General features: G+C 42.6%; 1 protein-coding gene across 1 annotated transcript; it reads left to right on the forward strand.

The window, feature by feature from the left end:
* Nucleotides 1-583: 583 nt before the first annotated feature.
* On the forward strand, nt 584-9,746 carry lpcat2 (lysophosphatidylcholine acyltransferase 2). The gene is made up of 14 exons (XM_076155687.1): nt 584-909; nt 1,270-1,412; nt 2,396-2,613; nt 2,912-3,024; nt 3,315-3,375; nt 4,173-4,231; nt 4,515-4,549; nt 4,639-4,693; nt 4,795-4,877; nt 5,115-5,240; nt 6,631-6,784; nt 6,978-7,076; nt 8,079-8,220; nt 8,566-9,746. Exons 1-14 carry the CDS (start codon nt 799-801, stop codon nt 8,742-8,744), a joined length of 1,578 nt encoding a protein of 525 aa, XP_076011802.1. The 5' UTR covers nt 584-798; the 3' UTR covers nt 8,745-9,746.
* Nucleotides 9,747-16,696: the final 6,950 nt, after the last annotated feature.

The raw sequence follows: 16,696 nt of genomic DNA on the forward strand, positions 1-16,696 counted from the left end.
GTCCACGTACAAATGTGGTTATTTGAGCATTTTCGTAATGAACTCTTTCACTCTCTGCGCCTGACATTTCAAGGTGCCACATCTGGAAACATTCAAATATCTGATTTGTAATTTATCGCTGTGTTTAGTTTGTGCAACTGCAAAGATTCTGAACGATACAAACCCTCTGTGCCTCTGTGAGGTCAAACTTGTCCAGCCCTGTCTGTTTGACATAGATATGGATCTTTATTACAAACCAAACTCTTTGTTAACACTGCGGCCTCTTCAGAGAAACACGGCAGAAGTTGGCGATTGATGCGCCACCATAACGTTTATAAAAAAAACTATGCCATCTTGTGGCCGTATAGCTGAATTCATATCGAAAACATTTCATTACGTCACAAAATCCCCCTGTAGAATAACTGTGCATTGTGTATCGCCTCACTTACCACCTGCATAGAATATTGCTCGAAAATGTGCATCTTTCTCATAACTGACGCGTAAAGGTGACGCCGTGTTCATTCTACATCACATCCGCACGGCGCCGATGAGTGAAAACGCGCATAGTCCGCCTGTGTGAGCGGGTTGTATACATTAGTAAACCGAGCAGTGGAGCCCTGCAGGAGGTGGAGCTTTAACACCTAGTTCAGTTCCGCTCTCTCGGCGTGTGTGTGTGTGAGAGTGTGTGCGCGCGCCTTGTGTATGATCGCCAGATATGGCCCAAGGATAGAGCCCATGGCTTCTGTCGAGGAAGTAAGATGATAACATAACTGTTCAAGTAGCGATCGGTGAGCTGTTCCCTCCGCTTCCTCCGCTGCCATGCCGCCCCAGAGAGTCGCCGCTCTGCCGAGGCAGCAATCTCTGCTGCTGCCCGCCGTCATCAACCCGTTCGTGCAGGACACAAACCTCACCAAAGCCGATATCGTCAAAGTGAGTACGGTGGTGGAAAGGTGCGATCTTGCTTTGCTTTACGCGGACACTAATGTGAAGTGTACACAGTTCCTATAGCGATGCGACTGCACGCGTGGATCGGCCGTGAAACCAGGCCCTAATCTCGGTCAAGCGAGCTCCGAGCAATCCGCTTGTAAAGCTTGTTACATGCAGAATCTACAATGAGAGCCGTTGTTTGTCGTCTAGAAAGCTCTCCAGTGATGTGGATTTCCAAACTCGCACATATTTCTGTTAAACAACGTCTAATCACTCTGCACCAGTCTTCTCTTCATGCTATAGGCCTCCTAAAGCAGTTGTTTTGGTTCTGTAATGGTGTGTTCACCACCCCACTATCTTCAGTGTGTCCTCCTGGGTATCTTCCTGGTCCCCATCCGTGCCGTCCTTGCGTTTCTGGTACTCCTGGTGACCTGGACCATAGCCCTGGTGATAACCTTCAACCATCCCCTGAAAGGAGCCGTGGAGCCAATGACAGGCTGGAGACGGTAACCAAGATACACACAAAAACACACCGTCCCTATCCCACTGCACAGCATCCGCACAGAGACATTCCACACCTCACAGGCACCAACTCACACACACACAAACACACACACACACACACACACACACACACACTAGTCTCAAAATAACTACGACCGCCAGGTACAAAATATGACATCATATATTTCGACCGAACCCTCAGATTAGTCTGATTTTGGCTTGAAGCAAGCAGGATTATCCAGTTCACAGTTAGGGTGTGCAGTATGTTTGCTTCATTCCGTGCTTGACTCACAACTTTCTGTATGGATTTGCATGTTTGTGCGTTCCTGTATGCTCTTATCTATCATATCCAGTCCACATATTTGCGCATTTGTTAAATAGACTAGAGACTTGCACAGGTGGGTCTTTAGGGAGGAGCGATGGATGCCTCACACAGGTTTACACTCACAAAAACATCACGCAGATTCCAATGTTGGTCTCATCAACTCCTGCCAAACATCCCAGACATAACCTACACAAAGAGGGAGATCTTAATCGCAGGCCAGTCTCCCTGATCTAGACCCAGGAGCAAACTGAGTTGTTGAGACAGGTTTGCTATGAGCAGATAATAGAAGGAGGAGTGGAACAGGATAACACAGCCAAGGCAGCAAATTCTCAAAATAAAAATTCCTGACCTGACGTGACCTGAGGAATGTGCATCTGCCTGTGCTTGTGCTGATTCACGCGGCTGTAGATTTGTGTTCTGCTATTCTGCTTCTGCACAGGGCGTCCTCGTGTTTACATGGGGCTGAGAAAGTGTTTTATAGTTGATTTTCATAGGCAATCCAGGTTTTTGAAGATACTAAAACGTGTTGACTTGAAACACGGAAAGAAAAATTGCATTCCTTACCTGTATGATGATATGATGTACTACACACTAATTTATATGAATGTGAGCAAGGTTACTGCAAGCAACCAAACTGAAAGTCTCTGCTCGTCCCATCAGGTTTCTGTGTACGACGGTGATGGTGGCCTTGGGGAGGATGTATTACTTCTGCCTGGGCTTCAGAGTAGTGATCAAGGGCCAGCAGGTGGACAGCAGCGAGGCCCCCATCCTGGCCGTGGCCCCCCACTCGTCCTTCTTCGATGGGATCGTGTGCATCGTTGCCGGCCTGCCCTCCACCGTCTCCCGAGTGGAGAACCTGGCGACGCCAATCTTTGGCAGTAAGAGGCTCTAAACTAGTCCGCAAACGGGTCGTAGGCTGGTTGTGTGTGAGGTGGTGTTCTTCTACCTATAACCTCCAGCGTGTGTGTGTACAGTGTTATTGGGGAAATGTGAATGTAGACTGGAGTAAACTTCATGAATACAGTTACTGATTCAGTCTGTCTAATGACAATACTTTCATCTCAGAACTACAAGTCATTGTATAGCTGCTCACTTAATATTGATATCATTAAGTGAGCTTTCAATTACAGAGGCCTAATGCGCTATTAAATGAACTGTTTGTGTGTGTGTGTGAAGGGGTGGTGCGCTGTCTCCAGCCCGTGTTGGTGTCCAGAAAGGACCCAGACTCAAGGAAGAATACGATCCAAGAGATTGAGAGCAGAGCCAAGTCGGGAGGTCTCTGGCCACAGGTGTGTTAGGCACAGCCATGACATTAACCTAGAGTTAGGGTAGCTGCCCAGGAGCTCTTGAGCAAGTGATTTCTATCTAAGAAAACACTCAGAGGTCTGACTCAGGATGTTGCTTAGGGCTTCTCAATTTCCTGTGCCAGTTTCCTAGTAACAATGCTACAAGTCAGCTTCCTTCTTTTAGACCCACGGTGAAATATTAATGGCTTTTCTAAGCTTTGTTACAAGTGAATGTAATAGTTTCTACTTTTGCATTGTGTTGAATATCTGTCCTTTGTTTATTTGCTCCTCAGGTCCTCATTTTCCCAGAGGGGACGTGTACCAATCGCTCATGTCTCATCACTTTCAAACAAGGTAAGACGTACGTTGCAATGTTTGATTGCACCAAATTGACTTTTCACGCCCTTAAGTGTTGACCTCATCTGCCCTGTTTGTTCACACCTTCTAAATGCTTGGATGACAAAACGTCACACAGTAGAACACACACACACTCAGCCGGAAGGCAAAGCTCTCTATTTAACAGAAAGATCTACTCTAGGTTCCTCTTATACATATACACACATTCTCTATACACCCTTAGTAGCTTTGTCCGCATGACGACTTAAGTGACTCTGCAGAAGGACTTTGAGGAAGTGCTACTTGTTCAATTCTTGTTCAATTTGAGCATTTCCCTGTTGTTATACTCTGTGTTTTGTAACTGGTTGAACTTGAATGTTGAAACATTCCTTGAAATGGGTCGACACATCATTCCCGGACCAGTGATGATTGCGCAATATAGACATGGCACCTGTCCACTGAAGGATCAAGTCAGCCTGCATAGTTTCTCCCCCGTTTCTCACCAGAGTCAACATCTAATGATTCATGATCTGAGCATGTTACATTACATTACATTACAATCATTTGGCAGACGCTTTTATCCAAAGCGACTTACATTACATTACCACCCTTCGCAGAGGGGGGAGCAATTGAGGGTTCGGTGCCTTGCTCAGGGGCACCTCGGCAGGGACTCGAACCGGCAACCCTACGGTTCCCAAGCGGAAGCTCTACCCACTGAGCCCTGCCTCCCCTCCCTTGGATGTTGTAACCGCAAGTCTCTCTCTCTCTCTCTCTCTCTCTCCCTCTCTCCCTCCCACCCCCTCGTCCCTTTGCAGGTGCCTTCATCCCAGGTGTCCCCGTGCAGCCTGTAATTCTGCGATATCCAAACAAACTGGTGGGTGGTGTTGTTTGGTATTATGGTAGAAATGTGTTTCACCTGGCATAAAGAGCGGAGACCTGCAGAGACCGAGCTGAGGATAACATATAGCCTGTTAATAAGTGCAATATAATTATGGATCATTTGCTTATTTCATTAATGTATGGAATGAATGTCAATCAGCATTTGAAGCAATAAGAAGCCGTAAAGAGATTCTGGTAGGAGTACTAACACTTACACAGCTTTAATACCGAGTCAGTATCGATCTTAAAAACAAAATGGTACCTCTGTTTGTCTCTAGGATTCAGTGACTTGGACTTGGCAGGGCTTCAGCTCGTAAGTGTCCCATTGATTGATCTGGGATTGATGTGTTGCATCATTAGATTTCACTCGCTTTACTGTGTTGTTGTCTGTCCTTTCCACAGGAGGACGCTGCTGCTTCTGACACTGTCCCAGCTTTACACCACAGTAGAGATAGAGGTAATGCGAGGACACTTTCCTCTTCTGTGTCAAAGTGGATGTTTTTACCTCTGGGTTCGCCCCCGTTTTGACCTTTGCCATGTGTTTGCTGTGTTGTTCAGTTCCTGCCCCCACACATTCCCACAGAGGAGGAGAGGAAAAGCCCTATTCTGTTTGCTCGAGCCGTACGAGACGCCATGGCTCAGTAAGTTCAATCTGCCAAACTCAGCACCACTGGGTATAGAGCCAAATGCTACTTCAAAAGTCATTTAATAGTGATGAATGAAATACGAGTATACTGTAAACGTAAAGTATCGGCCACATTAGCACGGCCAAATGAATTCCAAACCAGTACAGACTTTTATTAGCTGTGCATTGTTGTCGGATCAGCTTGACCGCCTGTAGGTGATGTTGTAACTCAGGCTGCCCCATGTGTCTGCAGTGCTTTGGGAGTTCCAGTGACGGACCACACGTATGAAGACTGCCGCCTTATGATCTCAGCCGGGGAGCTCACGCTGCCCATGGAGGCCGGCCTGGTGGAGTTCACCAAAATCAGCCGCAAACTCAAGTAAGATCATCATGGCTGTGAGCATTACAGGGCAAATGAACTCCCAACTGATTTGAAATGGCTGGAAAGGTTTCCACATGTTGCCTCCCACTCATGTTGACTTTTTGTTCTTCTGAAGTTGAAATCTCTGAAGGTTCCTCCCCTGATCACAACACATAACAAGTCGGGTTCTTTAAACCAAATGGAAGAAAAGCCCAACATGAACTTGAATACACTGAGTACACAAATATTATTCAGTGTTGTGTTTGTGGACAAAGTAGATTAACATACAATGAAAGCTAGAAGTATGCAGAGGTCATAAATATTGTGTAACTTAAGCCTCAGTTAATACATAAGCTGCTCTCACACTTTCACCTTGTGCCCAATCGGTGCACAGCATTTATTGGAGGAACTCAAAGCCAGTGACGCATTAAAGGGGAAACATGTTAGAATAGAATAGAGTAGAATAGAATAGCCTTTATTGTCATTGTATATGACAATACAACGTAATGCATTTGTGCTGTGCCTGAATCTTTGAACAGTAATAAATAACAGGTCAGGACATGACATGTCTCGACATCCCATATGACATCACGACATCACATAACATCACACATGACATATGACATCACATGACATCACATATGACATCACATGACATCGCGACATTCCTTATGACATCATGACATCACAACATCACACCCCACATGACATCACATGTCCTTTGCCCCATATGACATCACATGACATCATAGCTGAAGATGCCCAATATGTCCTGATGTGTCCCAATTTATCCCAAAATTGCAATTGACTTTTGGGGTACTAATTTGTCTAATGTTTGATTTTGTTTAGCTCATTTATGGCCCTTACAAAGAAGCTGCTCTTCAGTCTGGTGGTGCGCGTGTTCAGTGATCTGTATCGCCTTCCAGAGGGTAACAGACAGAACAGGGAGTTACAAGGGTGGGATGCATCTTTCAGGATGGTGTTGGCCCTGCGGAGACAACGAGTCTTAAAAATGTCCTCCAGAGAGGGCAGGGGAAGTCCAATTATTTTTCCTGCTGTTTTAACAGTCCTTTTGAGTTTTTGGTGATCTGCCTTGGTGCAGTTGGCATACCAAGCTGTCAGACAGTATGTTAGGACGCTTTCTATACAGCATTGGTAGAAGGCTCTGAGCAGCTCTGCAGACAGGTGGTTGTTCTTCAGTGTGCGGAGAACCACCTGTCTGCAGAGCTGCTCAGAGCCTTCTACCAATGTTGCGTTTATGATTAAAGTTGGTTTGTGCTGTTAAAATGTTTCCGGTCTCGAATCTCATTACATAAATGTCATGAAAGTTACACACCCACACACACACACACACACACTAGGGCTTCCTCCCCATGAGCCTATTTGTGTCCTTTTCGGTGTCCCGCAGCCTGAAGTGGGACAACGTGAAGACAGAGCTGGAGGGCTTCGCCGCCATGGCGACCTCGTGTAAGGGAGGCCGCATCAGCATCGAGGAGTTTGCCCGATTCCTGAAACTACCGGTCAACCCAGTGCTGCAGGAGCTGTTTGCACTGTTCGACAGGGTGAGAAACATGGACAGGTCATCATCCTCAATGTAACATGTTGAAGTGATCTTGATAGTTTTCTCTGCTTTAAATCCCCTGCATTCTTTTTCACATCCCCATTTCAAAAGTATCGGTTCTAGGTAGAGACCAGATATCGCTTGTGTGTGAGTAGGTACATTCAGCACTAACAGCTCCTTTTGACTCTGTCTAGAATGGAGATGGCACCATAGACTTCAGAGAGTATGTTATCGGCGTGACCATCTTGTGTCGACCGGCGAACACTGATGAAGTTCTTCGCATGGCTTTCAAGGTAGGATGGAAATATACTGTACTGTATTTAAATATATACACAGAATGCACTGCCTATGATTCCTCTCTTCATGTAAACAGAAGTCTTCAAGACAACAACTTCACTTTATGTACTTTATGCTTTAAACGATTATGCTGATCGTATCATTCACCTTCTAGAATTGACTGAAATCCTCATTACAATACTCATAGGACTCACCTCCTACTGATGTTATTTGATTTTGGAAAAGCTTTTGAACCATAACAATACCACCCTTCACCACAAGAGGAGTCACTCCCTCAATGGCCAGTCGTGTCTCATGTCCTTGCAGCAGACAAGCAACTTCCTGACCGCTGCTTTCACTGGATTCAGATGAAAAACAAATCGGAACTTGATAACTGTGGAGGCCAGCAGTTCCCACATTATGGTGACTCTAACATGGCTGCTTCTGTAAACATCCCCCCCCCATTTGGAAATGAAACTCTACACTTCATGTCCAACTCCTAACAACTTGCAAAGTCTGTTTTCATTAGATTGTTTTTCCACACCACAGCAACTATTAAATATCAAAATAAGAAAGCTTAAGTGGATTTCTTATAATCTGAGAATGAGCATAATGAGCAGCTATGATGTTTACACGCATCCATCTGTATTATACTTATACAACCAACAAAGTTTATTAGCATCATTCTTGACACATTTTGAAAGAAAGTTCACCAAAAATAAGAAGGAGAAAGAAAAGCCTGTATTTGATGCCAGAGAGACCAACAGGCTGTTTGTCAGTACTGTCAAACAGAACAGAGGCAGTATGTTTAATGTCAAGTCAACAATGCGTGTCTGTTGCAGAGAGCATGAAAGATTGGGACTGGTATCAGGTCTGTATGGTCTGGTGTGACTTCTGTTGCTGATTACTTTCTGTGTTCTGAGCCTCTTCCCACTTTGTACACTTCACCTCCTCTGTACACACAACAACTCTGACATGATGTTTTGTCTCTTCTTCTCTCGCTGCCGTCTCTTCTTCAGCTGTTTGACATAGATCAGGATGACAAAATCACCCGGGAGGAGTTTACGTCTCTGCTGCGTTCGGCTCTGGGCGTGTCAGATCTAAACATGGCCAAGCTCTTCAAGGACATTGATGCCGACGGCTCCGGCTTCATCACCTTCAGTGAGTTAGACTTATGACCTCTATCATGATATATATATATTTATTTTCAATTAATTTTTTATTCAACTCCCATTCAACTTATTTTATTTTATTGTATTTAGTCTTTATTAGTCATCATTAGATTATACTATTTTATACAACAATTTCAACTTATTTTATTTTTTCAACTTTAATGTCACTTATTAGATTTCCTTTTATTCAGTCTTTATTAGAGTCATTATTAAATTGTATTTTATTCAACTTATTTAATTTTATTCACCCTCTGTCACTTATTTAATTTTATTTGCCTAGTTTCTCTCATCATCTCGCTCAGCTGTGTTCCTCTTCTTTCCCCTGACTCCTCAGATGAATTCAAAGCTTTTGCCTCCACGCACCCCGAGTACGCCAAACTCTTCACCACCTACCTGGAGCTCCAGCGATACCAGGCCCTGCTGGAGGCCACGCCACTCCCCATGGAATCAGACAGTCAGAGCTGCACAGGAGACAAACAAGGAGACAGCGCGTCTGACAAGAAAGACGACTGAGAGAGACGAGAGATGAGAGACACGACAATGGCGTAGGTACAACGCCTCACCCGGAGCCAGAAAACTGTGTCCACCGCACTGAGAAGGAAATTCAAATCATTTATCACAGCAGAGCCATATAGGATAACATCTGTTTGCCTTTTTATAGATGAAATTTTTAGAGTGCTTCTATTATGGATTTTTAGTGCCTTATAGAGAGTATCATGACGTTTATTGCACACATCTTTCTGTCAAGTTTCGTGTGTGTGCATGTGTATATTTGGTGAGTTTCTAAAAAAAAAAATTGAAAAGGATGAAGTGATTTCCCGTCTTGTACCATGTATCAGTAGATGTTCTGAATGTGGGCATTCTTCAGTGTTTTAATTAACCAGCTTCAATGCATTTTGTTTACAATCACAGTGACAGTGTTTGATTGTTTACTTTGGTTCATTTTTCAGATAGCTTAGACTCCAACGTGAACATAATTCGGTGTGTTTTCTTTCCTTTGTCGTTATGCATTGTGGTCTTCTGTAAAAATAAAAAAAAGAAGTGGAGAAATTGCCAAACCAACACCTTTTTCTAAATAAGCTTTGTGCTTCTGTGTTGAAATATAATTAGCTATAATTAGTGTATGTTTTATGAAGATATACACACAGATGTTCTGTATTGAATCTATGTATATGAAGCGCATACGTGCTGTGCTTTAGTTTTTTTCCAGCGCTCAGGGACACAGACGCTGTATAATTAGCCAGAGGTTTGCTTTGCATGTGTTTCTATTTGCATTTCCACTGAAGAATTGTTGCTGAGACTGCAACATGTCTGCACAGCTTTAAGTTTACTAAAGCAAAGCAACCACTGAAAATAGGGCAATTTGTGAGCAAAAAGGCAACAGTGCTTCTTCACAACAGCATATTCCAGGGGGGTCTGCTTTCACATTAACTAGCCGCATCGCAATTATGGGATTTTTTGTTAACACTGCAAAAGTTTGTGTTTTGAAATAAAACAAGAACAGTTTTAACTCTCTACTGACTTGTATTTTTGTATTCGACAGTCAGGAAAGTTGTAATTAGACTCGCATTGCTTTGTCTGTAATGAGGAGGCGTTGCAGTGAAATTGGCTGCAGGTGCTTCTCTTGTTCACCAAACAACCACCAGGTGTCAGTATTCACCTACTAGAATCCCTGTATTTTGTGAGCGTGTGCGTGTGTTTGTGTGTCAATGATTTCGTTTGAATGTCTTTTATTGTGAGTACCAGTTTGTTATTTAGAAATGTCATGTATTAAAATGTGTTGGACACGTGTGAGTTTGAATGTAAAGTTAGGATTTAATTTGACACCACGAATCATGAAACACATTAAATGGAATCATTAGTTTTGACATTTATCAGGCTTTCTCCTAAAGCATCGAAGTCGGGCAAAGTTTAACAGATGTGACATTTCATCACGACAGAACCCCAGAGTGAGTTGTATTATATACAAATAAGAATGTTCATTTTATATTGTGAAACCAGCAGCATATATCTTCAATCTTATAAACATTATTTGCTCAAACCACAGAAGTTGAACGTACCTTTTTATAATGTACTTTACGTTGTGATTGCCCAATTGGTCTGAACTGCAGGTTTATATCAGCTGTCCCTGTCTTTCCTGTGTGTGTGTGTGTGTGTGTCCGTCCCAGTGTGTTTTCCACATGGATAGATATGTACAAACCAACATTTTGTCATTAAAAAAACACAATCTCTTTGCATCTTCTTCTGCTAAACAAGATTTGCAGACCAATGAAGGCTTGTTTTGATAGATGATGAATGATTATCAAATCAGGGAGGAAAGGTTACTATGGATTTACTTTAGTATTCCTTGTTCATGTCATATAATCGATAACCAACATAATTGGCCCAGCAAATCTCTTATTAGTAACCACATCAGACTGCTGACTGTATGTTACACACATCTTCATCAGACACTCCCTCCATTGTCGAATAAAGTACTTGTTGGCAGTTGAATCCTAGATCACAATGCATGATCACAAAGCCCTGCATCCAGAATTCTACTTTAATGAAAGTAAATAAGTATTTCCAATAGAAATACTCAACTATCCACAATAACAGTACTCATTGTGATTGTTGGGCTCAGTTATTGATACATTGCCGTGTTACTTCATCATCATTATTAGATTGTATTTGTTCTTACTCGGTCTGAAGGACTCGGGTGCTGGTATCAGTACTCATAATGCAGGGAGGACACCTTGGACCAGCTGTGAGTCCAAACAGAAGAAATCATTAATTCAAGTCACAGTCACACATATGGGCAATTTGTCTCCAGTCCACCTGACCTCATCATCCATTCAATCGCAGTAAAAACATAGAAACACACAGAATTCAGCAGAACATAAATCAAACCTAGATCATTCTTGCTGTAAGGTTTTAATGTCACCTCTCACACACCTACACACACACACACACACACACACACACACACACACACCCAGGAAAACGTCTTCCTGCGTGTGCCCAAAGCAGGCTGAGATGAATGATGGCGAGCAGGTTGCTTCATTAGAAACCCACTGTTAGACAAAGTGTGATTACCAGCTGTGATTTCCACCTTCAATTTGTTTTAACCTTTTCAAACGTTCAGAGGCTCATTTTATTTTAATCAGAATTGATGAGACGGCATGGAATCAATTAAGTCACATTGTCGCCGCACTTGCAACAATGTGACTTCTTCCCTACCCTCGGCTCCTGCTCTCCTCTTTGCCCCCCCCCCTCCTTCTCTCCTCTGCATGGCTGTTGTATATTGCTGTATCCATTTCAGCCCTGCCTGGGGGGTTGATCCTGTCTCAGTAGATTGCGGGCGATACAGGTTGGTAATCTGATTTGGTCTCCTCAGGTCCTGAATGAGTGAGTGGCCTGCGTTTGCTGGACCGAAGCCGGACACACACGGGCCTCGTACAGACGGTGGACTCGCCATTCCGCGCTGGAAGGAAAGGTCAGAACCTACAGGCCTCGCTGCTAATTGATGTGACACCACCGAGAGCCTCAGTTTCACCAGGTAGCTCGGATCTCCTGGGCAAAACCAGGAGGAAGTCCTGACTGATCCAACCAGCCATTTATTTCACACACTTTGGGATCATTTACCTAATGTGATGTCCCCATAAGGTGACTTGCAGACAGTCAATATTTCATCCCTGATAGGCCAAATTAATTTACACAAGCGTGAGCAAATATTTCACATCCTTTAATTATATGAGAGGTGAAATGACAGCAGACAGGATTTACACACTTTCACATTTGTCCTGCTTTCGCCATAAAAGTGGCAACTAATTATCAAGCTGCCATCATATATTATCCCTAAACCGTTATGGCATTTAAACAGCGGGGAAGATCGCATTCAAAACCTTTTAAGTGTGTAGAAGTAGTAACTCTATCAGTATTGGCAATAAGCAGCAATGTAACGTATTGTAATGTATTGTAAATGTCATTTAAATAATGCAAAGGACATATTGGACATAACTTTCACCCAATAAAGTGAAACCTTTAGGGTTTTATGCTTTCAAGGATAACACAAGCTTCAACACACTAAACAATTAAAGTAAAGTAAACTTAACAAAGTAAAGACAACATGTAACACAGCATTTCCCTCTGAAATGTAGTGGAGCAAACATTACATGATGATTGTAAATATTGATACAAAGTAATACTCAGGTCAGCCCTGCAGAGGAACCTATAGTATATTCTCAAGCAGTTCTCAAAGCACGTTGCATTCCTTATTTGAACAAGTCATTTGCATACAAGCACATTTGAGTTCAAGAAAGCAAACAAGCTGAAAGGCGATCAGGACTGAATTGGTGCAAAAATATTTAAAGTTATTGTGTAAGAGGAAGACATTCTTGGTTGTTTTTGCTTTATGTTCCTATAGAACAAGTCTTCCTGCTTGTCCCAGCAGGATATTTGGGTGTGTAGTACTCTGTGGTTCCACCTCCAATGTTTACTGCACACCTGCCAAACATTTAGACAAGCGGGCATCAGTAGTTGGCTATGAATAAAGTTATTTTGTCTTTTGTGTGTCTCACTCAGACAGACGCAGTGCCTCTGATACAATGTAATGTAATGTAAAGTATAATGTGTAAAGGAATAGATGTCTCCTCTACGTGCTACACTGGTGCCTTTATCTCCTTTATCACCTACATATCAGAAGTATGGACATCCATGGGATGCTCAAAGCTGTACATTTTCCGGGACAGTGTTTTAGTTATGGTTAGAGTTGAGGTACAATCACACAGCCTGAAGTTATAACAATATCATATTGCTCATAATATCCCCATGTTTTGGACTTAAATAGCAGACAAGGACGAAGCCACACCGTGTGACTTTCATGAACCTTCAAGCAGTGATTCATTATTGTGACATGGTTAAGACCCGTACATCTCTCCATTGCAAAGCAGGGCAGCGCTGAAACACACACACATTAGTGATCTACTGGATATCAAATTGAGAAAACTCTGCAATATACACAGGAGAATGGTGCTGATGGACGCTGCAGTGCTGTGCTAATGACACCAACGAGCTGTGCAGGTTTGTGGTGTGTATCAGTTAGCAGCAGGATGAGCTCTGTAGCTTTGATCCTCAATGACAAAGAATAAATGAGCGTAATCTGTAATAAGGACAGCACAATGCCTAATTACCACACACATGCATGACATTAACCCAGACATAAGCCACGCTCACGTTTATATCCACCTCTTTAATGACTTTAGTAATGTTGTCCTTGGTAAATCTAATGGCAGGTGAGAAACAGTCTGGTAAAACTTCTCCAAGCTTGGCGTTCAGCTCTTCGGGGAGTTCCTCCAAACCCCATTGTTATCTTTCCTTATCGTACCAGAAGACACCATGTTGACTTTCTGTCCTCTCCTCCTCCCCCTCCTCCTCCCTGGGAAGTGATTGTTCCCTGTTTTCGATGTGATCATTAGCAGAACAGTGAAGGTCCTGGTGAGGCCAATTTTTTAGGGAATCTTAGGCAACATCAATGGTCCTGCACTGGTATCTGTCATCACACGTTTGTTTTCTGGCTCAGTGTTTTGGATGTTACGTCTCTGTCAGTCTCTAGATGTTTATCCAGATGCTGTTTTGGATGACGGGAAGGAACTTTTCCTGTGTACTATTCAAGGATGGGTCAGTGTGAGGTTGCAGAAGAGACTTGTCGTTTACGGTTCACTGAAGAAGAAAAAAAGACCAAATAAGGTATGGGAGGGTTTTTATAGGTTCCTAACAAATGTAAGATTCAGCCGTGTAGTGTCATTGATGAGCACTGAGCCTGGCATATGGAGCCAGTACAGGAGCAGGAGATCTTCCCTATGTTGTATCCAGAAACTCAATCAATGGAAAACCTGTTTCTCAGCTACTCCAACAGTACAAACAAACAGAAGAGAATAAGAAGTCAGAGAAGAGTCAGCCCTCCAGCTGTCAAACCTCCACTTTTTACCAAATAACTCACCGCCCAAACTCCAATTATACACATTATTATACACACGTTTTCTTCATTCCACAGTCATTTAAGAAGCGTAGCCTAAAGGATTTTGAGAAGATCTGTATCTTCTGGTGACTGGTAGTTGCTGCTGCTAATATATAAGTATTATGTTTGCCCTTTGCCTGTCTTAAATTAACTATATGGCTACTGCCATTTTCAGTAATACCATTCATGTATATTGAGAGATACTCATGTAACTGGCCTGAACACGTTCCAAATTTGCGATACGCAACAGAGAAAATTCAGTTTCAAGAATGATGCATTGATTTCTCTCTCACAACATGAAGGAGACTTAACATTGCTGACACGCTTTGCACATGTTTGAAAGCCCCGATGGAGAAGCTTAATGACACTATACACCTAGTGCAGTGTTTCTTAACCTAGGTTCGATCGAACCCCAGGGGTTCGGTGAGTCATTCTCAGGGGTTCGGCAGGGGTCAAGTCACAAACAGTATAGCCCGGTTCACACTAGCAATGTTGGTCAGTTTTTGTCAGCCGTCAAAAAAAAAACATTCATCCTTGATTTTTACGACTATGTCAAATCCTATTCGTCTCCAGTTCAATTGTGTATGGATTGAGGATTATTGGAGAAAAACAAACATTGCAAAACTTGTCAAAAACCTATAAATTAAATGAGGGGGAAAGACTGTTGACGGCTTGCGATGGGTTTGAATGAGCAAGCCGTGCAACAAAAAGGAGGTTTCTTCAAGAAAGGGAAGTTTTTTTGAGGGTTCTTCCCTCCGTTTAGACACCTTGCTTTTGTTTACTTTTCTATGGGTGAATGTAAGACCCAAGTACACTTACCTCCTTTTTCAAAACAATGATGATCAGGTAACTAAAATTGGAAGTGGAAAAAATAAAAGTGTAGATTGATGAGACGGTGATAGCCAGAAGGAAATACAACAGAGGGAGAGTTGTTTCAACATAGTGGGCCTTTGGCGGAATATGCTGTGAAAACAAAAAGTTTTTTATTAAAATTGTAAAGAACAGAACAGAGTCATATCCAGCATGGGTGAGACAGCCGTTCACGTTTAGTGTTGCGACAGCAGATGTCAACGCTGAATTAGTCACACCGTTCGTTACAACGTATCTTTGCGAGCTATCCTTCACGAGGATGGTAGACATGAAAACTAAGAAAAGGAACAGACTTTGTTGCGAAAATGATATGAGAGTGGCACTTTCCAAGGTGAAGCCGTGCATTTCTGAACTTGTATCAAAAAGGCAACAGCAAAAGTCACATTGATAGTAAATGTTCATTAAGTTATGGTTTTGTGTGAAATTCATGTTTTGTTGGTTTGTTTCTTTAAACACAGTGAGTTTGTGTGCAACTGATGCACTAATAAAATATATACCTACATTTTAAAGAAATCACATTTTATTTTTGTAATTACGAAGGGTTCGGTGAATGCACTGATGAGGCTTGCAGGGTTCAGTAGCTCCAATAAGGTTAAGAACCACTGACCTAGTGGCACGTGGAAATGTTTAAAGCACTGGGCTCTATTTGGTGCACAGCAGAAAACCCTCTCCTTGGTAATACCGTGACCTATTTACAGGAGGTCATTAGTTCTTTACTTCACACACCACAGAGTTAATACGATCTGTAGCAAGTGTGACACTAGTAAACAGTGTTACTTAACACTACTGGGACTGAAACTGTAGCTACGTATGTTTCCATTCATGCTTTGAATCAATCACAAAAAGAGAAACACGTGCAAGACCTCATTTGTAAAATTCTCTGAAAACATTCTAACTTCAAATATGGACAGAGGAAGCTACAAGTGAAGCTACACTTTTGATTAATGTAGTTGTAGAGCATCCATAATGATGCTGGCTTTTTATTACTACATTTATGTTATGTCCAGTTTCACAATGTGAAACTCCAATATTCCCATTTGTGTTTGCATTCATATTGTATGTGTATCAGTTCACTTCTATAACAATCCTATTCTGATTCTTTGATTGCTCAGCCTTTTCCTGCTCTCGTTATTATGAGGCACACAGAGACCGACTGTGGGAGAGACAGACAGGATCAGAAATAGAGATCTCGGCTCTGACCCGCCTGGATGGGTCACATCCAGAGGGCTAACTGCTGAGGGGACGTGTCTTCTCTCGTTATTCTCTTTTCCTCAGGTCATCGGCGGAGAGTCCGAGCCTGAAGTGAGAGGGGAAGACTTAAGGATGGCAGCCAGACCAAGGACCCCAAATGATGATGATGAAGGTATAAGGTGAAGGGTGACAGCATTCTGCCTGGAGGAGTCCTATGCACCTGAAAGGATGGCGATCACCATGGCCACCAAGGTCGTCGCTCCATGTTGCCAATGCTCAATTTATAACCTTTGTTCGACATCTATTTTCACTTTAGAAGAATTGTCATCGTGCAACTTTAAACAAATACACATTCAGAATCATCATCATCATTATTTTTATGTTAACACAACACGGTAAATTTGGT

Source organism: Genypterus blacodes, unplaced genomic scaffold (genome assembly GCF_046128005.1).
Source record: "Genypterus blacodes isolate CSIRO-AG114 ecotype Tasmania unplaced genomic scaffold, CSIRO-AGI_Gbla_v1 ptg000067l_1, whole genome shotgun sequence".
Classification (NCBI taxonomy): domain Eukaryota; kingdom Metazoa; phylum Chordata; class Actinopteri; order Ophidiiformes; family Ophidiidae; genus Genypterus; species Genypterus blacodes.